The sequence below is a fragment of the Puma concolor genome, chromosome D4 (assembly GCF_028749965.1).
Source record: "Puma concolor isolate L17-30 chromosome D4, mPumCon1.1.hap2, whole genome shotgun sequence".
Taxonomy (NCBI): Eukaryota; Metazoa; Chordata; class Mammalia; order Carnivora; family Felidae; genus Puma; species Puma concolor.
This window is the reverse complement of record NC_141679.1, coordinates 89246711-89273291: the sequence shown is the minus strand read 5'-3', so window position 1 is coordinate 89273291 and position 26581 is coordinate 89246711. Positions and strand designations below refer to the sequence as shown.

Here is a 26581-nt window from a genome sequence, read left to right as displayed (position 1 = left end):
CAGGGCATGGGGGGGGGGGGTCAGCGCTGGGAGGGGGCCTCCGACCCGAGCTGTGGCCTCTCATCCTCCCCGCAAGGACCTTCCCAGTCCTGCTCCAAGAGGAGGCCCCCAAATCTGAGCAGGATGGTGACGCATAGCCACGTCGATACCCCCACGTGTGGCTGTGTGCTTTACAAGAGGATTCTGGCCAGGGACACTGGGCAGAGGGGACCCAGGATCTCTCTGTACTAATCCTTACAAGTGCACGTGAATTTACGATGATCTCAAATTCTTTTAGAAACATAGTGTCTTGGGGCCCCCGGGTGGCTCGACTGGTTAAGGGTCCGACTCTTGGTTTCGGCTCGGGACACGATCTCACGGTTTTGTGGATTCCAGCCCCACGTGGGGCTCTAGGTGCGAGCCTGCTTGGGATTCTCTCTCTCCCTCCCCCCCTCTCGCTGCCCCTCCCCTGCTCATGCTGTCTCTCTCTCCAAACTAACCTTAAAAAATGTAAAAAAAAAAACAAAAAAACAAAACCTCTTTTTAAAGTTTCTAAAATTTTTACATGCTCCCCGAAAGCAGTTACCCCTTTGATCGAGGACCGTGAGAACATCCGATTCCTGACTCGGCCCGGGGGTTCTCCCTGCCACGTCGTGTCCCTTCCACCTGTTCCCTGAACACGAGCTCCTGGCTGTGCGGGCCACTCACCTGCCTCCCTGTCCGCGACGGGGGAGCAGCTCGCCCCCGACTGACGCCCCCACGGAGGCAGCCACGGTCTCAGGCCGGCGCGCCCCCTCCACCACCCCGCTTTGGACGTGGTTTGGGGAGGGACGCCCCCAGCCCCACCTTCCTGAGCCCCCGGCCGGGCCCAGGCAGCATCCCAAGCCTGAGACTCACTGTGGACGTACAGGACGACGTCCCGACGGTCCTCGCCCACTGCACTCACGGCCACGCACGAGTAGCTGCCAGAGTCGGAGGCCCGGGCGCTGGCCAGGGTGAGGACCCGGCCCCCAGGGAAGACCTGTGTCCCCAGAAGGAAGCCCACATCAAGCTATGCACGGCAGCACCCCCACGTTCCCATGCTGGCCCTGCTGCTGGGCACCCCAGGGCAGCCTGCCCCAGACCCCAGAGCCCCCCCCCACAATGCGGGGGAGCCGTGCGCCGTCCCCAGGCCTCGGGACCTCCACCGGCTGGTGGACGACTTACATCGGTGCTCCCTCTAGAGCCGGGCTGTGGCTACGGAGCCCTTGAAATGGGGCTGAACCCCAAGGGGACAAGACACAACGGACTACAAAGAGTTGCAACAAAAAGAAACCCTGGGAAATGCCTTAATAATTTCCATACTGATCATGGATTTTTTGGCCGGATCAGCTTAACTAAAATGTTTTACTGAAGCCGCTTTCGTGCATTTCTCATTACTCGTTTGAACGTAGTCACCGGAAAGCCCAAAACTACATATACGGCTCGCACTGGCAGCACGTATCGTGTTTCTGGAATCCACGGGGCTCTAGACTCTCCTTCTTCCCACCAGCCGACCACCCTCGGCGGCCACGGCTCGTCGCTCGCCTCGGAGCTCCCGGGGCCCGACCTCTGCTCCCAGCACCTCCTGAGGCACCGGAGAGGTGACCCAGGGCTGCCCAGCCTGACCTGGAGGCCGGAGGCCCCTGCGGTGGACACGGGGTTTCCATCCTTCAGCCACAGCAGCGTGGGGCTGGGGACTCCAGTGGCATTACAGGTCAGCCGGACCGGGGCGCCGAGCAGCACGGGGCCTGGCAGGCCGGGTGGCTGTGTGATGTGTGGAGGCACTGCAGGGCGGGGGACAACGCAGGGCCCGGGGTGAGCCCCGCTGGGGGCGAAGCCAGCAGGGCCCCTGGCCGGGCCACCCCACGGGGCACACGGCCACAAACAAAAGTGCAGGGACGCCACTCCCAGCACGGGTGCTCCTCGCATCCTGACCCCACCACGAGGGGGCTTCCACCGGCGGGAACCGGGGCCTCAGAGAGGGTAAGTCATGGCCAAGGCTGACCAGTTAGAAAGTGACAAATAGCACTTGAACTTGGGTCTTCCGGTGAGCATGAGGTCCTTAGGATGCGGACGGCAGGGGGCGACCTCTGGGAAGTTTTGTTTCCCAATGCAGAGGCATCAGACGAAACGCTATGCTATCCGGCAGGCAGCCCCGCGAGGGCGGAAAATGGTCAGAAGACTCAACGGTATCTGGGAGATACGGTCACGGTCACGATGCCCAGGGTCCCAGCCTCCTGCCCAGCCACCTACTGCTCCTAGCATAAAGGCTCTGCCTCCCCAGCCTCCATCTGGCCACCTGCACCACCCCGTCCCCTCCTCCCATTGTCCGGCAAGCTCCTGGCCCCCAGCCTCCTTCCAGCTCCCATAATTCCCCACATCTCTGCAGCGTCAGCCCTTGGCAGGTGGTCTCCATGTAGGCATCCAACTGTCAAAGACACCTCTGGGACTCCCCAGGCCAGGTCAGTGCCCCAGTTCCAGGCACTGGGTCGTACCTCCTCTTTACTAACTCTTATCACAATCGTCAGAAGATAGGATACTGGGTGACTGTGTAACTGCTGTATTCCCCACTAGACAGAAGGCCCCTGGGTCTGTTTCCTTGGGGCTACAGCCCCAGGGTCCGCCCCAGAGGATGTACTCAATAAAAGTGGTTGGACAGAAGACAGATAAATGGAGGAACGGATGGATGGGTAAGTAGATGGACAGATAGATAGTTAGATGGGTGGATGGGCAAAGGATTGAATGGATGGTTACATAAAAGGATGAATAATGGATGAATGATGGATGGAAGGATAGATGATGGGTAGATGGATGGATGATGGATGGATGGGTGATGGACGGAAGGATAGATGATAGATGGGTAGATGGATGATGGATGGTTGGATGGGTGGAAGGATGGACGGACAGACAGACTGACAGACACATAAACGCAGGGATTACTTTTGGGACAAGGACCCCTTTAGTCCCAGGGCAGCTCACCATTGACCCGTAGCCCATACTGCAGCTCCGTGCTGCCCGCCACATTGGATGCCACACAACGGTAGCTCCCAGCATCAGAAAATCGTGCCCGCTCAATGTGGAGAACTCTCCCGTCAGCTGACACTGTCACTCCCTTCCGGGCTGAGACAGGCTGGCGGCCCTTGAACCAGGAGATATCTGGGGGAGAGGAGAGAGATGCAAGGAGTCCTGCCCGCCCTTCAGGCTGTGCCTGTGTCGTGAGCACCCATCAAAGGCTGCCAGGGTGGCCACATGGCATGCCTTTATGTCAGGCACCGGAGAAAGCCAGAGTTTTCCAGGAAGAAGGCTGGGGCTGGAACAGGGCAGGGTTGTCTGAGACAGGGCAGAAGGCAGAGGGGAAGTTCCATGGGATGGAGGCTGGGGCTGCCAGGAGCAAGGAGAGTCAAAGCCAGCCCAGCCGCCCTCAACTCCTCTCCCTGCCAGGGACCACTCACGAGGCGGAGGGAATCATGGCGCGCTCTGAATCCCCAGCCCCACAAGCATGGACCAATTGTAGCCTTGGCCTCCTTACATCCTGCCAGAGCTCATCCCGTCCGCTGAACACTCACGCCCCGTAGCCCCAAGCTCTAGACAAGAGCCCCAGACAGACGGCGACTCTGAGGTCCCGGTCCTTGCCCCCGGCCCCAGGGCGGCCCTGTGAAATCGCGAGTTCTGAACAGAAGCCCCGCTTGCTTCAGACACCAGTGCAAAGGCCCTGGGCCCCGGCAGTGACCGACACATTGAGAAGAGAGGAACATTCGATAAATAGGGGAAGGTCCTATGGATCCCTCCCTGTTTTGTCCACAGCCCAGGCGGTGCCTGGGGCGCTGGCCGGCCTCTCTAGATGGGGAGTTGGGGCCTGGCTGGGATGGCTTTCAGCCAAGGGGAGGGGTCTTACCAGGAGGGGGCACACCCGAAGCCAGGCACTCCAAGGTTACCGAGGCATTTTCCAGCACTGCCTTGTTCAGCGGGCCGGGCTCGATGTTGGGGGGCACTAGGGGAGACGAGCAGAGCCCCGTCTTGGTGGATGTGGGCTCTGGGTTCCTCTCGGCCCATCTCCTCTCGGTCGTGCCCGATAGCCCTCGCCGGCCTCCCCAAAGGGTCCTGGGCCATAAGAGCCCCCAACGGCTCCTGTCCTCTGCCCGAGGAACCCCACTCCTGAACCGGCATGAGGACAAAGGCACCAGGCTGCCACCTTTCCGCAACCGGAAAGACCCCAGCGCCCAGCTCTGTGGGAACAGCCGCGAGCCGGCACAGTAGAGACGTGGAAAGTTAGGCAGCCGGGAAAGGTGACAAGAGCTGGGATTTGCGCACGCGCGCGAGGACGTAAACGAACCCAAGGGTGAATGCAGCATGCAAAAGTGAATATGCACGCAGATGAGGACGTGCGATGTTTTTAAAATCCCCTGCTCCCTGCCCGCCCAGGGCGGCCCCGAGGGCCCTCGCGTCCCCACCGTCCGGCGCCCTCGTCCTCACCCAAAACCTTGAGAACCACGTCCTTTTTGCTCTCCCCCGCCAGGTTAGTGGCAGCACAAGTGTAGACGCCTTCGTCCCTCAGGTCCACCTTCTCGATCTGGAGGGGGAGGAGGGATGGCCGCGTGTGTGCCACGGGGAACACGGGGCCCTGTTAGGGTGGTCAGAGGGATGCTGGGACACAGTGAGCAGTGGGTCGCTGCAGACCCCAGGGGCAGGAGAAGGGAGTCCAGGGGACAGTTTGGCTCCGGGGGTGGAGTCCTAAGCTATGCATTCAGATTCCAGGGATGCTCCCCCTGCCCCGACTATGTCCCTCCCACTTCCCTCCCCTATTCAGGCCCACCACCCAGTACTCACCCTGTCCCCAGGCTGCCAGGGGCCCGTACAGGGTCACCAGGATCCCTAAAAAGTGGCCCCTCCACCCGCGCCCAGCTGCCCCACCAGCCCTGGGGCCCCTGAACGTACCTGCAGCTTCCCCCCCAAGGCTGCCAGGGCCACCCCATCCTTCCACCAGCGGAGACTCGGGGTGGGCGCCCCAGTCCCCACGCACTGGAGGGTCACAGGCTGCAGGAAAGGGGCTGTGATATTGTCGCCCCCGACGATGGCCACCAATGGGAGCTCTGGGCAGGGGGAGAGGCAGGGAGGGTCCCGGTCAGGGTCAGGAGGGGCGCAGTGAGTATCCAGCCACCCCCTCAATGCCTGGAGAATACGGAGTGTCCTTACGGGGCTGGCCTCCGGCCTCCACCCACGCAACCCGAGGGATGCTTGGCTTAGGGGGAGAGCACCAGACCAGGAGCCAGTAAAGCAGGTCTTTCCCTTTAGAATTCTCCCTTCTATGCATCCACCCTTCATCCACCCATCCATAGGTGCGTTGAGCATCTATTTGGTGCAAGGCCCGGGGGTATAGCAGAGAACAGCGGCTAACTGCGCTGCCCTGCCAGAGCTCCCAGAGCTGGGCCGTGGAGCTCGACAGCCAAACAAGCCATTTTAAGACGGTGGGTGGTAGGCTACGGCCACGACGGGCTAGGCAGTGCAGATGAGAACCGCGGCGGAATCAAGGAGGGCTTCCTGGAGGAAGGGGTGCTTTAAAACGGGCCTGAGAGATAGGGAGCAGCTGGGCAGGCGAAGAGGAAGCGGGAGAATATTCCAGGCAAGGGAAACCGAATGGGCAGGCGTGGAGGTGAGAAAGCGGATGTATTTAAAGAACGGAATGAAGCCCGGCGCGGTCGGCGTGGAGAGAGCGAGAGCAGAGAGGGTGGGGCTGGGGGGGGGAGCGGGGGCCTGTGGAATGGACACGTGACAAGCGTGGAAGCAGCCGAGGCCAGCCTCTCACAACTGTGTCTCTTTGGGGGGCGGGACAGCCCAGCCCAGAAACGCCGTCTAGGAGAAGACCAGCCCTGTGCCCTTCCCTCGTCCGGCAGGCCTACAAGGGCACGGATGGCCGTGGCCCCCCTGCTCCCCCTCCCCCGCCCCCACCCCCCCCCACCCCGGTATCTCAGGCTGCCCACGCCCCCTCACCGTGCACGGACAACTCCACCTCAGCCCCGGCAGTGCCCGCCTCGTTGGTGGCCTGGCAGGCAAAGAGGCCAGCGTGGCCCGGCTGCACATGGTCGATGTGCAGCATGGCCCCCCGTGAGGCCACCTGCACCCCAGCCAGCTCCTCGGCGGGGCGGCCGTTCTGCAGCCACCTAAGGAGGGTGGGGACAGGTCAGCCTGAGGCCAGGCAAGTCAGGCTGGCCGGGACCTCCCTGGCTCGGCGGCCTGCTTCGTACTCCGGGGAAGGGGAAGGGTCTCCCATCCCCACCGACCCCCCAGCATGCTCTCTGCCTGCCCCCACCCCGGTGCTGGCCTCCGCCGCCCCATACGCACTGGAGAGTGGGCGCTGGGGAGCCCGAGGCCTGGCAGGGAAGTTCCAGGGGCTGTCCCAAGAGGGCGGTCACCTGGCCCAAGCCTTCAGCCACCAGGAGCTGTGGGGGCACTGTGGACAGGACCCACCATTGGGTGTTTGGAACTGAGCGAACCCAAGTCCCCAGCACCCCGACAGCAAGACCCAGACCTCACCTCACCCTTCAGGTCCCCCAGAAATGGTTCCTCCTCCAGGAGGCCTTCCAGGACCACCCAAGACAGAGTGAGTGAGTGGTCCCCCCGGCCTCCCCACAGGCTTGGCCTATCTGTCTCCCCACCAGACGGACAGCTCAGGAGTCTCGTCTGCCTTGTTCCCTGCTTCATCCCTGGCACCACGCCCAGCCCAGAGTTGATGCCTGAGAAGTGTCCTTCGGAGGCAAGAGAGCAGGCGAAAAGGCCCCACCCCACCCCAGCCGACCCTGGAACCAAGCCCACAGCCCAGCTTTGGGCCTCAGGGCGTCCTTGATCAACGTCCGTCCCGTTGACCGGGAGCACCCGGAAGGCAGAGTGGGGTCCCATCCCAAGTCACCGGCTCGGGGTCCCCAGCGGGAACAGGAACCACGATTCCGAGCTCGAGCCCGCCCCCTTGTGGCCCTGCAGGACCTCCAGCCCAGATGGGCGCAGGCCTCCGCCTCCCGGGCACTTCACCACCTCGCAACCCTCCGGGCGGCCCGCGGGGACCCACGCACAGTGGGTGCAGGAGGAGGGGTCCGCATCCCAGGTGGCCCGAGGCGGGGGACAGACCGAGGCTCACCCTGCACTTCCACGGAGTGCTGCAGAACGGCCTCCCCGGCGGGGCTGGTGGCCACACAACTGTACAGGCCTCCGGACGCCTCCCCCAGGCTCTCCAGGCTCAGCACACGGCCTCCCGCCTCCAGCCACGTCTCGTTGCTCTCGGCCACAGGCAGCCCCTCGTGGTGCCAGGAGAGGGCGGGGGGCGGGTGGCCCCTGGCCACACACTCCAGCGCCAAGGGCCTCCCAGCCACAGCCTTCACCACACGAGGTCCTCCTCCAGTGCCCTCGATGGTGGGCGGGACTAGGGAAGACGCACAGGGCCGCTCAGGGACCAGAGGGGGACACCAGTCTGCTCCCCCACCCGGCGGGCCAGCTCAAGCCCCTCGCCGACCCCACCCCATGGGAACAGCCTCCTCCCTCACCTCTGCTAGCCGAAACCCCCTGTTCAATTTCCAGGAGGTCCCCCGATCTCCAAAGGAGACTCCTGAAGCTGGCAGCCGGGGACTCAGAGAATGCCCGTGGACCCCACACAGCCCAGCACCCAGGCCCCCCGCATCTTTGGGGGCCGGAACTCCGGAGCGGAATCCTCTCGAGGGGCCAGGATGACGCCACTGGCCTGCATTCTGGGTCTCAAACCTCACCTGCTCAGACTCTATCCCTGCCCACCTACACTTGGATTTTCCTCCCCTCTCCATGCATCCTAAGAGCCCAGCCCCTCAAGTTGGGTCTACACCCGAGTAAACAGCACAAGATTTGCGGTCAGAACCACCCCCCCACCCCCGCTCCCCTCACCATGAACAGGGTCCCATCACCTCCTAGCAAGTGACCCTCGGCCAGTCTCTCATCCCCAGAGAACACCTGAGTGGGACCCAGGGCGACAAGGGCCCAGGCCCCTGAACCCTGATTAAATGAGCCGATGCTATGAAAAGCCCCAGGAGCCCCGGCTCACAGTGAGTGATTATCGCAGAGCAGTTAATTATTCACTGAACGGCACGGAAAAGCGCTTCCCCCTGAGGGACACCTAGATTCTCCCCTGGGCTGTGCCTGGGCCCCCAGACAGGCCCTTCCGCCCCTGGCCTCAGCATCCTCGCCTGTCCAAGAGAGGGAAGTTGTTCAAGCTGAGATGGCCCTTCTCCCTGGCCTCAGTCTCATCACCCTGTACCTCTGGCCACTTCCCTCGGCGACTTTTGAAGACAGGACCGCCATGGCTCGGACCACCCCCTCCCCCACTGCCCACCCCAGCTGCCCACCGCTCACCATAAACCTCCAGCCTGGTGGTCTTCTCCGCGACCCCCACAGGGTTGCTGGCCTTGCAGGTGTAAGTGCCAGCATCCAAGCCCCGGGCCCTCTCCAGCTGCAGCTGCCGGCCGCCCCTGGTGTAGACGGCCTCAGCGCTGAGCGGGAGAGGGACCCCGTCCTTGAACCAGGTGATGTTGGGAGTGGGCACTCCTCGGGCCTCGCACAGGAACCGCACCGGGTGACCCTCCATGACGGCCACCTCGCTCGTCTCGTTGGAGCCCCAGATGGTAGGAGGGGCTGAGGACAATAGGAAATGCTGGTCACAGGGAGCCTCCTCAAGGCGGCTGGCGTCCCACCCACCCCATGTCACTGGCTCCTGCAGGGTGTGGAGTGGGGGGGGGGGGCTGGGAGAGTGGGCATCTGGGGACAGACGGGAGAGGCCTCTTGGGACATGCTGGCAGCGGGGGCCACAGATCCGGGCTTTGGACGCACTCTGCCTCTAACTCACTGCGTGACCCGGCACAGGTCACTCCCCTCTCTGGGTCTCAGTCTCCCTGTCTGTAAAATGAGGGTCGGACCTAAATCAGGGGTTCACTGCTAGTGACACCCACGGCGATCCTGGGAGCACGTGGGCACAGCACCAAACAGCACCGCATCTGAGAATGGACGGCTCCGCCCTTCCCAAACCCCTTCCATCCTGATTACAACAGACAGCAAGGTGCGGATGGATAGACTGGCTACTTAACCCTTCTAGCACTCCCTATATCAGCGCTCTTCTGCTGTATCTGTTCTCATGGCTTCCTCCCCGAAGGCCAGTGGCCCTGACTTCCCACCTACACTCGAGATAGTAAATATCCTTTTAAATGAGCGTCTTTCCGTATAAACGGAGTCGATTTAAAGAAACAGGGGCAGAAATGATCAACCCCAAGTAGGATTAGGAATAGTAAAGCTCGCAAAGCTGGGGATGGAGACGATGGGATTTGGAAACGCCGGGCCAGATTCCCGGGCCCTCACCCCAGATTTTACTGGACCGGGGCTGCTCCCCCCTAGGACCTCCCTCTGGGAAGTGGGCGGCCCGTGGTGGGGGCCGGGCTCACCGTGCATCCTGAGCCGGAAGTCCTTGGCCTGCTGGCCGGCGGGGCTGAAGGCCACACACTGGTACCGCCCCTCGTCCCCCAGGTGACTGCTGGGGATCCTGAGAACCTGGCCGTCCTCCTGCAGCTGGACATAAGGGTCTCCCGGAGGGATGGGCCTGGGTCGAGAAAACGCCGCCAGTAAGCAAGGCCCGGCCGCAGAGAGGCGGGCTTGCCACTTGTGAAAAGCAAATCTGGAAGGTTCACGGTCGCCGAAAGGTGGGTGGGTACAAACAGTGGCCGATCCCTACCATGGACTGTTACTCAGCCCTTGAAAGCAGTCACGCACAGGCGGATACTGCATGTCTGACAAACTGAAGGTCTGTGGCGACCGTGCCTCAAGCAGGCCAGTCGGTGCCATTTTTCCAATGGCGTCTGGTCACTTCGTGTCTCCGCGTCACGATCGTGGCCATTCTCACAATATTTCAAACTTTTTCGTTATATTTGATACGCCGTGATGTACAACGTACGTTTGTTGCACGGGGTTACAACTCACTGAGAGCCCAGATGATGGTTAGCATTTTCTCAGCAATACGCTTTTTTTTTTTTTTTTTTTTAAGGTTTATTTATTTTTGAGAGAGCGTGCGAGCCGGGGAGAGGTCGGGAGAGGGGGACAGAGGATCCGAAGCGGGCTCCGCACTGACAGCAGAGAGCCCGACGTGGGGCTCGAACTCACGAACCATGAGATCATGACCTGAGCCTCGGTGGGACGCTCAACCCACCGAGCCACCCAGGTGCCCTGCGATGAGCTATGTTTTTAAACTATCTTTTGGGGCGCCTGGGTGGCGCAGTCGGTTAAGCGTCCGACTTCAGCCAGGTCACGATCTTGCGGTCCGTGAGTTTGAGCCCCGCGTCAGGCTCGCGTCAGGCTCTGGGCTGATGGCTCAGAGCCTGGAGCCTGTTTCTGATTCTGTGTCTCCCTCTCTCTCTGCCCCTCCCCCGTTTATGCTCTGTCTCTCTCTGTCCCAAAAATAAATAAACGTTGAAAAAAAAAATTTTAAACTATCTTTTAATTAAAGTACGTATGCTGTGTAAGTATATTGCACACTCAACAGACTAGAGTGTAAACCTAACTATTCTTGGGAAACCAAGCAAGTCGTCTGATTTGCTTTATCGCGATATTTGCTTCACTGCGGTGTTCCGGAACCAAACCCGCAACAGCCCAGACGTGTGCCTGTACTGACACCTGCTGTGGCCCAGGTGGACCCTGTGAACTGAGCGCTCAGTTAGACACGTCAGACACAAAAGGCCCCCTGCCGTACGATTGCATGGGATTTACATGCAGAAATCTAGATAAATCTACAGAGACAGCAAGCAGATGAGTGGTCGTCAGGGGCTGGGGGGTATGGGGTCTCCTTTTGGGGCGATGGAATGTTCCGGAACTAGACAGAGGTGGCGGTGCACATCACGGTGCGTGTACTAAATGCCCCTAGAAGCATGTACTTCAGAAAGGTTGATTTGATGTTTTGTGAATTTTACCTAAAAAAAAAAAAAGAAGTTTAAAGCAAAAAAGCAAGACTGGCTGAGTCATGAAAAAATGCTGCTGGGGGAATTCCAGGCTGGGGTGGGAGGTGTCCCATGCTGACCCCCACCTGGGCCCTGGAGGGAAGCACCTGCAGTGCTCACCAAGCTCCTTGCCCCCGTGCGCCCGGCCCTGGCAGAGGAACCACCCCCCATCTGACAGGAAGACCACTCACTGCCCGTCCTTGGTCCATTCCACCTGGGGCGTGGGGACCCCCGAGGTCCGGCACTCCAGCTCCACCCCTGCACCGGCCAGGCCCAGCACCTCCTCCTGGGCAGCCCCGGCTCCCGTCACGGAAGGAGGGACTAGGGGGCAGGGGGCAGAGGGGCAGAAAGTCCTCAAACCCTGCACAGGCAAAGGCCCTGGGGCGGGCCTTTGTCTGTGCGGGTCCCCAGGTGCTCCCTTCCCTCCCCTCCGGTCCACGACTCAAAGCTCCCTGGCTGCTCAGGACCCTGCTTGGTGCATTCTCCGCAGCTTACGCTACCGTTCCGTAGCACGTAACACAACGCTAATTACGTGGTTGATCATGTGACTATCTAACATCTGCCCTGACGGCTCTGCGAGGACAGGGATGGAGTCCGTCATGGGCCCCCGGCTCTCAGCAGGCAAAATCTCCTCTTCCCCAGCCGGCGCCAAAGGGCAGGGGCTCAGGCCTCACTCACTGAGCACGAGGAGGTCGAAGTCCCTCTGGGCAATCCCCGCCTGGTTCTCTGCCCGGCAGGAGTAGAGGCCAGCATCGCCCTCCTGGATCCTGGGAAAGTGGAGGGCCCTCGGCTTGTCCAGGAGGCGGTGACCACCCGCCTCAGGAATCTGGGTGGAAGAGGCCAGAGGGAGCTGATGAGAGGGGTCTGGAACCTGGGGCTTCTTACTCCCAAAAGAGTGCCATGCCCTCTCCACCATGCAGCCCCCTAGGCTTCCTCCACTGCCCACTGCACTCCCCAAAACACCTGTCACATCTCCCCGCCACACCCGGCCCATGCGGGAACCCATCCAGAAGGTCCCTATCCAAATCCCACCCACAGCCCAGCCACCCCAGAGGACACCCACCGGCTGCCCGTCCTTGAGCCACACGATCTCAGGGGCTGGAAAGCCATTCGCGTCACACTCCAAAGTCAGGGACTGCCCGGCCATGCCCGACACATTGGTCCTGTGCCCGTCCTCCCGGATGCTAGGGGGCACTTGGGAGCAAAGAGAAGCAGAGAAACCATCCCCTCTCCGGACAGCCACCGCTACCCAGACCCCACGTGGGCCACTCTTCCTGGCCTGGACAGGCAGTCCCAACTCCTGCCCTTCCCCAGATCCTGAGGTCCCAGGAGGCCCGGGCCTGTCCCCGATCTGGCCACCGGGAGCCGTGTGGACCTGGGAATGCCAGAGCAGCCTTCCCGGGGACCCGCACACCCCAGCTGTGCCCGGGCACCACGCCGCCCCGATATTCAGCTCTGCAAGATGCTGGAGCCCCCGGATCCACCCGGGTCTACTTATAACCTGTTTGTCATGGTCACCTGGGAGGGACCCAAGTCATAACCTCTGAAGACGGGGCTTGGGTATATCTTCATAACAAATTTCCCAGGCAAGATGTTATACGGGGAGCCAGGATGGCTGGTCACGGGGAGGGGGGAGGTGGCCCATCAGGAGCGGTTAAAACTTTCCCTACTCCTGTTAAGAGGAAGGGCCCGCTCCCTCTGCCCACCAGACCATGGAAAGGGTCAGGCAGAATAGGAGGCTCTCCCTGCTCTGGGACTCTCTCCCCTGCCACTGGTGCTTGTTATAAAATGAATTCACCGGGGCGCCTGGGTGGGTCAATCGGTTGAGCGTCCGACTTCGGCTCAGGTCACGATCTCACGGTCCGTGGGTTCGAGCCCCGCGTCGGGCTCTGTGCTGACGGCTCAGAGCCTGGAGCCTGCTTCCGATCCTGTGTCTCCCTCTCTCTCTGCCTCTCCCCCACTCTCACTTTGTCTCACTCTCTCAAAAATAAATAAACGGAAAATGAATTCACCTACGAGACCACCTTAAAAGCCATTTAGGGAGTTCTAGGTCCTTCCCCTTACACTGTCCCCATGGCGGTCTCTCTGGGGAAGGGGTGCCATTGGGGTAAGTGAGCACAAGCCAGCCCCCACCCTGGGGGCCCTGCTTACCATAGACCACCAGCTTGGCTCTCCTGGACGTGGAGCCTGCCTCATTGGTGGCCTGGCACGCGTAGTCTCCGCTGTCGGTGGGCGAGACTGAGGCCAGAAACAGGGAGCCTTCATCCAGCACCTCCAGGCCCGGCCGGCCACGCAGGGGCTCCGAGGTTGGGCCCTTCCGCCACGTGACCTGCGGCTTGGGCACCCCTGGCGGGGCGCACGGAGTCATCAGCATGAACGCTGTGAAATCTGCCCCCCCCTTGGGGCACCCACGCTGCCCCCCCTTGGGCAAATGTCGCTGGCCCTCCCGTGGGGGGCTCCCGGCACCTCCTCGCCCCCTAGGCTGACAGGAGCAGCTCCCTCGGGGTCCACACACCCTCTGCCTCCCACCCGTGCTGGGGGTCCTCTGGTCTCCCAGTGCCCTGAAGGCCACAGGAGAGGGGCCAGAACCCTCTTTCTGGTTCCCTCCTCAAAGAAGGGCCGCCTCGTGTGGGATGGCACTCCTGCCCCTGTTACCCACCCCGCGTTCCTCTTTGCCCGTCACCCCCAACTTCCTAACGTGCACAGGACGCACTCACTCAGGTTTCTTTTGTCTACCTTCGGGCCAAGGTCTTTGCTTTAACTCCCCGCTGTGCCCCCAGCTGCAAGCCCAGCGCCGGCCCATAGGAGGCGCTAAGTGAATGACCGAGCCTGCTGTGCTCGGCACCCATCTGGGGCCACTGGCCATACCGAGGTCCTCAGATGGGCGTTGTGGGGCTGACCCGGGCTTCTGAGCACCACCCAGGCCCGTGAGGCGGCGGCACCCAGTGGTCGTGGGGTCACCCGAGCCCCAGCCCTGCTGACCTGCTCTACGACCTTGGGATAAGAGCAGCCCTCTGTTCGCTGGGGCCTCGGCCACCTTCCGTCCTTCTCCAGCCACATGCAGATGGGGGGCCTCCCTGGGGGGGGCACTCCCCAAACTCACAGGACGGCACCTGGCACCTCTGTCTCCCCCATCGCGCTCTGCCAACGTCAGCCATCGGGACCGCAACGTGGGCTAACACGCGTGGGCAAACGCAACACCCCACGTGCTCTCTGCCACCTCCCGGGCAGCGCGGGGCCCCGGGTGGACGTGAACTCTCCCGTCTCACCCACTCCTTTACCCACAGCCATGGGGGGGGCCACCCTATTTGGATGGACACGTGGGTGGCAGTCAGGACGTGGCACACTCAGGGCATCCCAGGTGGGGGACCCGGGCCCGCTCTGCCTGCCCTGGCCCCTCTGCCCCACGTGCTGGGCCTCCGCCTGCCACCCTGCTCTGTGCTCCTGTGTCACGTCGCGTCCTCTGTGCCTGAGGCTTGAACCCTGGATCTTTTTTTTTCTTCAGGCAAAACGTCTCTCCCCTGGATGAGCTCTAGCCACAGAACTGCCCTGTAGCTCAGCCCCAGAAGATTCCAGGGGACTCGGGGGCCGTTGCTGAAAACCACTCCCCTCCCCTCCCCACACCTACTTCACCGGGGCCAAGACAGCGAGTCAATGGCCAGGCTCCTGGCCTTTCTGTCCCACCCACAAGGAGGCGGCGGGCGGGGCCACCCTCCGCAGGCACCAGGGCTCCCACATTCCAGGTGCCGGGCTGGGCACTTTCTCCTTTAGCCCTCCGACCCCAAGGCCACGTGGCTGGTGAATGCCAGCGCCCAGCACTGCCCAGCAGCAAACACCTGCTTGAAAGGGAGAAGGCCAAGGGCAGCCTGCGGGCAGGCGAGGGCCAGGCTGAGGCATGGTTATCAGCGGGGGCTTGGGTTATGCTGATTCCGCTGAAGTCTGGTGCAGAGGACAAGCCCCTGACTGGCCAGGGATCCCCCTCCCCGCTCCCAGACCGCCAGACGGCTGCTTGCTGTTACCAGCGACAGGCACAAGGTGGCGCTCTGGCTGAGGGCGACGCGTCAGCCCCTCCAGACGGGCAGTTCTCAGAAAGGAGCCCCTGAGGTGCCCAGGGCTCCCACCCAGCACCTGCCTCCCACCTGGCCCTCCGCCAGGCCTGTTCCAGCAAACTCCCTGGTTCCAGTCTCCTGCCAGGCTTCCTGTAAGCTGCCACCTGCTCCTGAGACCCAGACACCCACCCTTCTGGAGAGCGCCTACGCACAGGGGACACGGCAGGCCCTCTCGCCACAGAAGAGCCCGAAGCCAAAAGCAGCAGCTGGGGCAGGCAGTGAGGTCCACCGGGTCCGACAGAAAGGGAGGCTCTTCGTTCGACACATCGCCCCGAGCCCCTGTATGTGCCGGGCACGGTGCTGGGACCTAACACTCCTGCTGTCCCCCGGAGCCCTCACAGCAGCCCCGCGTGGAGGGCCTGGAATGACCCCACTGTACAGATGAGGAAACAGAGGCTCCGAAAAAAAGTATAAATGGCCCCAAGAAGGTACCTGGCCTGGAAGGGCCAAAGCAGGGGTCAGCGTGGGGCAACTGACCACAGACGGATCTATCTTGGCCCCACGGGATGCTGCTGACCCCAAGGGGTGGTCTGCCTAGGGCCACGTGAATCTATCTCTGCTAGAAAGTCTGGGGCGGGCTTGAAGAGTGGGGGCGGGGCACTGAGCCCCAATCCTTGGACCCTCGGGCCGTCCTCAGCCCAGCTGCCGCATTTCCCAGGCAGAGGGGGCTGGGGTCGACCCACACCACGCTTTGTGGGTCACCTCCCGGCTGCGTGACCTCTAACAAGTTGCTTAGTCCCTCTGGGCCTAGATTGCCCCTAACAGAAGAGAGCTAAAGCTAATACCCGTCCTACAGGGTCGTCGACAGGATGAAATGTCTGGCGTGGCCCGGCTGGGAGTGAGGACCCCCCCTCACGCTCCCGAACCCATGGGCATTGCCCACAGCGTTTCCCAGTCCAACCCACCCCGGGGCCCGGCCTCACCTCTGGCAGGGCACGGCAGGCTGGCGTTCTCTCCCGCCACTCTCTCTAGCAGGCCGCTGGTCTCATCGGCCTCCCAGTATGGCGGCTCTGGGGAGAGGCAGTGTGGCCGCACTTACACCCAGGCCGGTGGAGAGGGTGTCCCATCCAGAACCCGGCCAGGCACGAGCCCCACCTCCCACAGGCTGGCCCGCAGAGAGGCCGCCAGGGCCACGAGCGACCCCACGGGCTTGGGAGGTGAAGCTTGGCAGGGTCCTGCCCCGCGCTCCCCTCCAGCAGCGGCTTTCCGGGTTTGTCTCTCGTTCGTAATAGTGAAAAATGCGGCACCACTGATCCAGACCAGACCTCCCCGTGCACCAGGATGCTTCTCACACATTCTCTCAGACTCCTTGCTATTATCGGGCCCATTTTACAAGGGACGAAACTGAGGGTCAGAGAGTGTAAATGGCCTACAGCCGTCCAGCCAGAAAGCGGAAGGAGCTGAGTCTCGGCCCAGGCACCTGCTCTTTGATCATGACTCCGTGGCACCTTCTGGCCACCCCGGAGCAGAGAGGGTGCCCACAAGGCTGACCTAAGCCTCCCTCACACTGGACGCTCCCACCGCCTCAGGGGCTAGCGGCCGGGAGGAAGGAAGGGGTTAAGAATCTCAGAGGCCCAGGGGCGCCTGGGTGGCTCAGTCAGTGAAGCTCCGTCCGTCCATGAGTTCGAGTCCCGCACCGGGCTCTGCACTGCCAGCTCGGAGCCCAGAACCTGCTTCAGATTCTGTCTCCCTCTCTCTCTCTCTGCCCCTCCCCCACTCATCCTCTGTCTCTCTCTTTAAAAATAAATAAACATTAAAAATAAAAAAGACTCTCAGAAGCCCAGGCTACTGTTGGGGGTGGGGGGGGGTGCAGAGCGGTGAGTTGGGGGGTTCAGGGGAGACTCACCCAGCACCCTGAGCTCCAGCTCCCAGGCATCCACGCCGGCGCTGTTGGAGGCCTCGCAGCGGTACAGCCCCGCGTCAGAGGCCTGGATGGCCGAGAAGTGGACGGAACCCTCGGGGCTCCCGCCCCGCAGGGCCACCCCGTCCTTGGACCAGTTCAGCCGGGGCTCCGGGCTGCCCTCGGCCACGCAGTTCAGGTCCAGAATCTCTCCTGCCAGCACCTTCAGGATCCGCGGGCCCGGCTGCACCTGAGGGGGCACTGAAGAGCCCCGGGGAGGGGGATCCAGTCACTGGGGCCCCAGGTGGGGGGGGCGCGGAGCCCAGACCCACCTGCCCTTACTTCCGGGGATCACCAAGCAGCAGGGATCACTGTAGGGCACAGCCTAAGGCTGACCATTCCTCCTTTTGTCGGGAAAGGGCAGCAGGACGCCCCAGGTGGTCCCCCCCAAAGTGAATCGAATCCGCCTTTCATCTGAACACACGTGCTCTCATTGCAGAATCGCTTCTTTCTCCTCCTCCTTTCTCTCAGCTTCTTTCTCCTCACCCGCTCTCCCCGCCATCCCCCTACTCCTGCTCCCTCCCTTCCCTGGGCTGGGGGGGGGGGCCATCATTCCTTCCACGTTTACATCTCCTCTGTCCCACTCCGGTCCTTCCTCCGGGCTGGTGATACCAAGCCCATTTCGCAGATGAAGAAGCTGAGGCTCAGAAGGGTCAGGCGATTGACCAGAGTCACCCAGTCCCTCAGCTGAGAGGAACCGGAGCCAGCCCCAGCCCTGAGTCTGTCTGAGCGGGAATCCAGGCCGCTCCCCTGGGCCACCCCAGGACCTCGGTGTCCAGGAGCACGAGGGTGCCTGTGCCTTGCCCGCCCCTCACACACAGCAGGTTCCACTGTGACGCTCCCCCTTCTAACAGCTATGGGATGGGCGTGACTGTGGCCCCCGGTTTATGGAGGAGGAAGCCAAGGCTCAGAGAGGCCAAGCGGCTGGCCAAGGTCACACAGCCCGTCAGCGGTAGCAGAGTCAGGACTCACATCCAGTCCTCCTAACTCTGGGGCCTTGCTCACCACCCAGCCGCCTCCCTCCCCCCGGCGCCCTGCCACTGCCGTATCTCTCATACGCTCACGCAAACCCACAGCAAACCTTTCCCCCCTTCCCTCTCTGAGCCTCAGCCTATCCACCTGTAAGATGGGCTGCTAGCTTAGATCGGGGTCTCTTTTTCCATAAAGGGCAAGAGAGTAAATATTTCAGGCTTTGCGGGCCAGATGGCCTCTCTCTCAACTACTCAACTCGCCCCTGTGGCTTGAGAGAAGCCAGAGACCACACGGACACGAGTCTCAGGTTCTAAGAAGGCTGGTTTTGCGGACACTGAAATCGGAATCTCCTGTAATTTTCACGCATCACAAAAAATGTTGTTTGGGTTTTTTCCCCAATCGTTTAAAAAAGCGGATACCGTTCTTCACCGGTGGGCCACGTGAAAACAGGAAATGGGTCAGACATGGCCTGCGGGCCACAGTCGGTTGGCCCCTAGCGTTGGTAATCCCCTGGCGCTTTTGAAGCTAACAAGGCCCCTGCCTCTCTGGGGGAGCGACAGCACAGCTGGCCTCTGTGGACGGGACCGAGACATCCAGGGGAATGTCCACCCCTGGGGCCCCAGCCAAGTCGGGAACCAGAACCCCTTCATGGGTTCCCCTCTGACCCTTACCACCCTAGGCCCACCCTGGGCCCTGCCCTCTGTTCTCAGGGGGCCCCATCCGAGGGTACAGGGGAAGGGAGAAAGGGACTGAGGAGATACAGGGCTGGAGGACCCAGAGGGGAGGGGAGGAAGCACCGGAGGGCCCCACGAGGAGGCGACAGGGCCTAGCCTGCAAACAGGGAAGGACACTGAGAAGTCCTAAGAAAGATGGACGGAAGGGAGGGGCCGTGGGCGAGACCCCGGCCGGCAGCCCCGGCCCTACCTTGCACCCGGAGCATGTAGTGCTGAGAAACGGACCCAGCAGGGTTGCTGGCTGTGCATCTGTAGAGGCCACTGTCACCGACCTGGGCCTGGGCCACACGCAGGGAGCCTGACGGCAGGAGGCGATGCCTGCAGGAGTGAGGGGCACTGGTGAGACCCCAACCAATCCCAGCCCCGCCGGAAAGACCTCAAGACTCCGCTGGAGCACCCGCCTCCCCCAGCAGATGGCCAGATTCCATGTGGGCTCAGCCCGGGGCCAGGCGCATGGTCACCAATTAACTCCCTCTCTTCTGCACGCCCTGCCCCAAGGCGGGGGACGCGGCCGGTCATACACCCTCCCCACGGCTTCCGAGGAGAAGCTGCCAGCCCAGAGGCCCTCTGAGGCTAAGTGCCAGGGCCGGCCAGACTCCGAATCTAGTGCCTTCTGGTATTCTGTCGTCCAGCCCTGCGCCGGGCCCTCGGGAGGAAGCTGTGCAGGCCCCTCGTCATTGCCGTCCCCAATCTGGCCCACCTTGCTAAAGCCACCTGGCCCCCCTCCCAGAGGGATCTGGGACCCCCAGCCAGGCTCCTGCAGCTGGGCCGGACCCCAAGGGGCCCCAGCAGACATGATGTCACCGGCCCATATGTGCTGGCTCCGTGAAGCCCCTGTCCCCATAAATCGAGGAGGGCAGCTGCGGCCACTGGCCCCAGCTGGCCCCAACTGCAAGCGGCCAGCACGGGGGTGGGGGACCCCAAAGGCCAGCCGCCAGCCTGTGCTCCTAGTGTAACAGCTGGGCTCTGGAGTCCAATAGTGCTGGGGTCCCCACTCCCCTTTCTGCTGAGTGTCGGTTTCCTCCTCTGCAAAATGGAAGTGACAATGGTCCCCATCTCCCAGGCAGCTGCAAGCAAAGTGCTGGGCATGTGCTTCTCAGATGGGTCCTCACTGCTGGCAGTGGGCTGCCTGTGCGACCTCGGGCTACTACTTTTGCCCTGCTGGGCCTCTGTCTTCCCATCTGTAAGATGGGGTAATAATCCCCCTGCCCAGTACCCCCTCCTCCAAAGCATCCAGCAGGCACTTGGTGCCAAGCTCTCTGAGGACAGTTAGTGACACCGGGTGATGGCCTCAGAGCCCCGGCACCAGGCTGGACCACTGGGATCCAACCCTGTTGGGCCACATGCTTGCTGTGTGAGGTTGGCCTGGTCATTTAACCTCTCTGTGCCTCACTTGTCTCATTCTGGAAACTGGAGACAATATCATACGGGGGCGCCTGGGGGGCTCAGTCAGCTAGTGTCCGACTCTCCGTCTCGGCTCCAATCATGATCTCACAGTTCCTGACTTTGAGCCCCACATCGGGCTCTGGACTCCATGCTGACAGGGCAGAGCCTGCTTGGGAGTCTCTCTCTCCCTCTCTCTCAGCCCCTCCCCACCTCGTTCTGTTTCTCTCTCAAAAACAAATACACTTTTAAAAAGTAAAAGAAAATAAATAAAATAAAAACATTCATATGAATGGCTTCACGTGTATGTGTGTAGATCTAATTCGTTCATTTTTCACCACTGCATAGTAGTCCCTCATGTGCCGGTACCACAATTCATGAATCTGTTCCCCTGTGGAGGACATTTAAATATTTAGATATTCTTTCTTTTTCTCTCCTCTCCTCTCCTCCCTCCCTCCCTTTCTTTCCTTCCTTCTTTCCTTCCACCGCCAGACCTTTCTGCACACTGCTCTATGGGTCCTGCCTGAACAGGACCAGGAGTCCTGGGCCAGGGCTCACACACCATCAGCCGTCCTGGGCACAGACGCCTCACTCACACCTTGCAGGGCAGGGCTTCTCATCAGAATCTCCAGGCTTCGTGTGAAACACGCAGATTCCCAGCCCCACCTGGGGCTCTGATGGCGGGGGGCAGGAACTGGGGTTTTACCAAGGTCCTAGGTGGCTCTGACACGGGTCAGGGGACCAGCCCTTGGGCACACTGCCCAGGGACACGAGGAAGTGTCCCCACCCTGAGAAGCATCACGAAAGAGCAGACGGGAGCAGGGCTTTGAGTGGCCCCGCGTGAACTACCGTCTGCCACCGTGGGCCAAGGACTCCACCTCCAGGGGACTCGGGGTCCTCATCTGGAGTCACAGGAGGTGGCAAGCATGAAGTGACACGGCGCATGCCAAGCTCACGTGCCTGGGACGTAGTAAGTGCTCAGTAAACAGCCCTGCTGTTAGCACGCCCGCTAGTGTCCGGGCTCTCCTTGCGAGTCTCCGATCAGCGGGGCTGCCCTGAGCTGGTCACTTGATCTCTCAAAGAGGAGGAAAAACACCGCGCAGATCCTGATTCGTCCCAGCGACGGGTACACGTCTCCCCCGTGTGGCATCGCTTCCCTGACTTTTCTCATCCACAGGTTTTTATATACTTTTTAATTAAATGATATTGACATCCACCAACCAAGGGCCAGATCAGTTTGAGGCTGGAACGTATATATATATATATATATACTCCATCTACACGGTTCCCTCCCTCCCAGGACCTCACTGCAAACTCAGCGGAGAACATGGGGACGGCGTGGGTCAACGGCAAGAGGTGCGGGCTGGGAACCGGAGATCGGGATCCAACATCTGCTTCTGCTACAGACGTGCTGTGCAACCTGAGGCAGGCAGTCAATGTCTCTGAACCCCAATTGCTTCCCATTTGAAGAGGCAGCTCCGGATTCTTTTATTCAGAAGCTGGCTTCTGGTTTTGAAAACTTCAGAGACCACAGAACGCCTCGCTCGCTCTCTCTCCCTCAACAAGACCTTTAAAGGATAGGAACTGGGAGCTTCTGGGAGAAAAATAATAAGGGCCGCCTGGGTGGCTCAGTCAATGAAGCGTCCGACTCTCGATTTCGGCTCAGGGCACGATCTCGGGGTTCGTGAGCTCGAGCCCCGCGTCGGGCTCTGCGCTGACAGCTTGGAGCCTGCTTGGGATGCTCTCTCTTTCTCTCCCTCTGCTCCTCCCCCACTTGCGTGTACCCATTCTCTGTCTCCAAATGAATAAGCTTCAAATAATTAGTAATCATCATAATGAAAGAAATTTCCAGAAGGGGAAAACTCCCCCCGATGAAAGTAGGCATCTTGTCTTTCCTATGACCGGCCCCAGGTCATTTCTCAGAAAGGGAACGCTGTTAGTTTACCACAAAGGAAAAACGGAATGAAGGGAGAATCCATTTTACAGATGGACAAGCTGAGGCCTAGCAGAGGCCAAAGGACCCCATTACCTGCCCCGTGGAGCCTGTGTCTGCTGTCACTGACAGGATGGCCATATCACTGCTTTCCCTCAAGCCCTCTGCGGTTGCCCTGCAAAATCCAAGCATAGCCTCCTGGCCTGTGTGGGTCTACACGGACCAGTCCCCCGCCCCAACCCCTGACGGACCACCGCTCCTCCTCGAAGGACCGGCTTCGTCTCACTGTCATCCTTTTGCCCTTGCCGCTCTTCCTACCTGGGGCACCCCTCCACCTCCTGTTCACCCAGGTTATACCTGCTCAACCTTCAGTACTTAGACATCACCTCCTCCAGGAAGGCTCCTGCCTCGATGCCCCAAGTCTGGTAGGTCCTTTCCCCTCCCTGTCGCAGCCCTCTCCACCACACTGGCTTGGGACCCAGCTCTCCCTCCCCTTCCTCAGGCGCTCTGCAGGTCTGGGGGCTGCAGCCTGGGGGTGGGGGCCGGGGAGAGGTGGGAGGAGGCGGGGCGAACACTGCCGCTGCGTGCACGTGGCGTGATCAGTGGCGGCCCCTCCAGTGTGGCCGTGGCCGGAACAGCCAGACGGCTGCCCGAGGCACTGAGATGAGAACCAGGGAATTTCCTGTTTTGTTTTTTTAATTTTTTTTTTTAACATTTATTTATTTTTGAGAGACAGAGAGACAGAGCACGAGCAGGAGAGGGTCAGAGAGAGAGGGAGACACAGAACCCGAAACAGGCTCCGGGCTCTGAGCTGTCAGCCCAGAGCTCGACGCGGGGCTCGAACTCACAGACCGCGAGATCGTGACCTGAGCCGAAGTCGGACGCTTAACCGACTGAGCCACCCAGGCGCCCCGGGAATTTCCTGTTTATGACACGCATCCAGCTCGAGCCTTCACAGATGGCTGCAGCTGCGAGGTTCACACAGGCACGGAGATGGGGGGTCGGATCTGAGAGGGGCCCACCTACCCTGCCGGGTCCCTCCGGTTCTCAGAGCTCAAGGGGGCACCTACCTGCACAGAGAGACCAAAGGGCACCCGACAGAAAGTGCTCCGAATCAAGCGGGTACCTGGGCTACACCACCAGCCTCATTCCCAGCAGGCACCTTGGCTGCAGCCTCACTCAGCTGACCTCTCCAGCTCCCCCTCGCTCTCTGTGGTTCAGGGAAGCCTCCCCTCCCGCCCCGGGAGATGCCTGCCTCCGGTGACCAGATCCTGGAGCCATTACGGCAGCCATCACACCTGTGATCACCTGTCAAGGTTGACGCTTCTAGAAGGGGAGGGGCCGGGTTCCTGCCCTGTCCCCAGCCCTTAACACAGCCCCTGGCCCACAGTAGGTGCTCGATAAAAATGTGATGGCAAATCCCAGATGTACACACACACACACACACACACACACACACATACACACACACACACGGGTGCGCGCCCTTTCCCACCTCTGCTCACACTGTGTCCCCCCAACCTGGTCTCAAGGGCACACCCTCCTGCCCTCCAGACCCCCTTCAAGGCAGCACACGCTCCAGCCCCTCCAGGAAGCCCTCCCTGACCCTTGCTCTGCTCTGAGTTGCATGGAGCCCAGCTCAGCCAGCTGCTCGCTCATTCATTCATTCATTCATTCATTCATTTGACAAAGAGCCATGGGGTTCAGGGTGCACCGGCTGCCGCAGGGGCAGAGAAAATACTCTCATCTCCAGGCTGCTTAGAGTCCGGGTGGCTTGTCTACACTCAGCCCCTCTGGCCGGGTCCCGTGGTGCCCATCCTGCTGCCCCCGTTTCGGGCAGAACGCGGACTTGACTTTGGACGCTGCACCTGCGCTGCCAGCCGCCACGGTGCTCTAGAATGTTCGGTTCTGAAACTTACTTCCCCTGACTGTTCTCCAGAATGAGAGCTGCTGGCCATAAGCTAATAAGACCCCTTGCCAGGCCAGGGAGCGGCACAAACGGTGAGGATCCACCAAGGTAAAGACCCCACAGGAGGGCACCGGGGCATCGCCACCACGCCACCGGCTTCCGGTGAGGAGGCAGCTTTTCTCCAGGAGCGCCAGAACCCCGCTGGCAGCCCGCTTCTCCATTCGGGGCCAAGTGGGCCCAGAGAGGGGGGTGGGCGCGCCAACCGTCCCACAGCATCCCGGGGATGCTCCATCCACTCACTGTCCCCTCCCCGCCGGCTTGCCCCCCTCCTCCCCCAGATGCGTCTGGATCGGCCCGGTGGGGGACCCTGGCCCGCTGCCCCCGGAGCTGGAAAGCTGGAGCCAGAGCCAAGAGCACTCACAGCTGTCCCAGCTACACATCAGAACCACAAACAAACACTGTTGCCCAGCAACACGGCCTCACCCCAGCATCCTGGGGCTGAATCATGGGACCAGAGCCACTAGGAGCCGTCTGGCCACCATCGTCTGCCGTGAGCTCTCCACCCAGCCCTTTCATTTCTCAGACGGGAAGACTGAGGCCCAGAGGGGGGAAGGGTCTCGCTCACGTTCACTCAACGAGATGGGGACAAGGCTGGGATGGGATCCCAGGTCTCTTGCCGCGTGATGTCACGCACAGCCAGAGCCCCGTCTCTCTCCGAGAGCCTTTTCTCTCTGCCGCTGCTGCAGCACGGGGCTGGGCACGCGAGATGGCCTGCAAACCCTGCCGACTGCAGTTCTGAATCATGAGCCGGATGGTCTTTTCACAAACAGCAGGCCTCACAGGGTAAGAAGCACCCGATGACCATTCCCACCCCAGGACTCAGTTGTTTGCTTTGGGGACTATACCCCAAGGAAATGACCCAGAAGATAAAGAGAAGCGTTGGTGGGATGATGTCCCAACAGCCCATTTATTACCGCTGAAAGCTGGCAATGGAGCCTATGGCCCCAAACAGAGGAACAGCTTAGCAACCATGAGAGCTGAGCGCCCTGGAATGTTCTTTTGCCCTTTAAACGAAAAGCAAGTGATAAGGGCCAGGATGAATCAAGAAAATGGGTAAATGGGGGGGGGGGGGATATGTCAATGATAAAGGCATAACAGAAGGTGCACTAAGTTTAATTCTAGAAAAGCACCTACATGAACAACTTGGACGGGGTTGTGGACACAGGGGAGTGATTTAGAGTTTAGTGCCACTCGAGCTTGTACTGTTTTCTTTCTGTTAGGATGTACTGAGAGGACAGAGGAGCCCGGAATATTCTCTAGACCCCGCAAAGAGAGCAGCGGCCTGCCTAACGTTGGCCCAGAAGCCTGATGTAAATGCGTCTACGTTTGTAGACTTGTGTGTGTGTGTGTGTGTGTGTGTGTGTGTGTGTGTGTGTGTCAGGACCCAGCCCTGGGAGTCAGAAGGTCAGGATCCCAGTTTTCCATACCCCATGTTCTGTGTCTCCTCCTCAGTACACTGGGTACGGTGACGCTCCATGCAGCCACCTCCAGAGGGGCCACCCTGACCACAGAGAAATGGAGGGGGCCTCTGAGACTCACCCACATCGTGGGGACCCCCCCCCCATGGGGCTACCAGGGAACTTTGAGGAAACACCGGCACTGGAGCTCTGCTGGCGACCCTAACCACAGCCAAGGCCGAGAGCCCCTGGCCCGCGTCACCCAGGGTCAGGAAAGACGGGCCCAGGGCAACCACAGAGCAAATGCTGGCTTTTCATCCTTGAGGACAGAGGAAGGGGCCGCTGCAGGCAGTTTGCAAGGCTCAGCCGACCCAGAGAGGGCAGAGGCGGCTCGGGATGAACACCTGTGACTCACTGAAACACGTTAGTCCACAAGCCTCCAGAATGGCCGCCCGGATGGCAGCTGAGCCTTGGGACTCCCTGGGAGAAGGAAGGGGGGGGGGGGAGAAGGAGCGAACAGACAGCAGCTCCCTCCCCGCCCAGCACTGCCACGCTCGGCTCGCTCGGTGCCTGTTTCCAGGGGGTTTTTAAATCTCCATTTTCTGGCCGGATGGTCGTATGACTAAGGGCAGCTGTGCGTCTGTGAGCAAAGCTCAGTTCTGTGCGGGGGAGGTGGTGGGAGCCCCAGGGAGGCCCAAAGAGCCAGGGGGACCCAAAGAGCCTGCGGATGCAGCTCCAATGCAATCAAACTTGCCGAGGTCACTCCCCCTGGCCGGCACGGCGACAACAGAAACGTCCATCAACAGGCGGATGGACAGACAGAAGGCGGTCTTTCCACACAAAGGAGCATCATTCAGCCGCAAAAGAGAACGAAGCCCTGCTCCGTGCTGCAACATGGATGGGCCTCAAAAACGTGTCGAGTGCAAGGAACCAGACCCCCAAAGCCACATACCACACGATCCCACTTCTACGAAACGTCCAGAATAGGTTAAGTCCCAAAACACAAAGCAGATGAGGGGTTGACATGGGCCGGAGGGGGGAAAGGGCAGGAACGGAGGCAGCTGCCAACGAGTGTGTGGGGTTTAGGGGCGGGGTGATGGCAATGTCCTGGACGTGGCTGTGGTATGGCTGCACCCTCCCGAATATCCCCAAACCCGAACTGTCCTGCGTGTGAATCGTATCTCGATAAAGCTTAT

General features: G+C 60.9%; 1 protein-coding gene across 3 annotated transcripts in view; it reads right to left on the bottom strand.

The window, feature by feature from the left end:
- The window catches only part of HMCN2 (hemicentin 2), a 145992-nt gene that overhangs the window by 56500 nt on the left and 62911 nt on the right, over positions 1–26581 (bottom strand). For all 3 annotated transcript variants that reach the window (XM_086684280.1, XM_086684281.1, XM_086684282.1), the window contains 18 exons: positions 18894–19021; positions 16944–17198; positions 16021–16107; positions 13140–13334; positions 12052–12182; positions 11667–11814; positions 11180–11309; positions 9447–9601; positions 8368–8646; positions 7130–7411; positions 6340–6448; positions 5989–6158; positions 4936–5090; positions 4474–4570; positions 3896–3991; positions 2980–3156; positions 1627–1784; positions 877–1000 (listed from right to left, as the gene is read on the bottom strand). In XM_086684280.1, the coding sequence (XP_086540406.1) occupies positions 877–1000; positions 1627–1784; positions 2980–3156; positions 3896–3991; positions 4474–4570; positions 4936–5090; positions 5989–6158; positions 6340–6448; positions 7130–7411; positions 8368–8646; positions 9447–9601; positions 11180–11309; positions 11667–11814; positions 12052–12182; positions 13140–13334; positions 16021–16107; positions 16944–17198; positions 18894–19021 (2876 nt within the window). The remainder of the gene's footprint in view (positions 1–876; positions 1001–1626; positions 1785–2979; positions 3157–3895; positions 3992–4473; positions 4571–4935; positions 5091–5988; positions 6159–6339; positions 6449–7129; positions 7412–8367; positions 8647–9446; positions 9602–11179; positions 11310–11666; positions 11815–12051; positions 12183–13139; positions 13335–16020; positions 16108–16943; positions 17199–18893; positions 19022–26581) is intronic.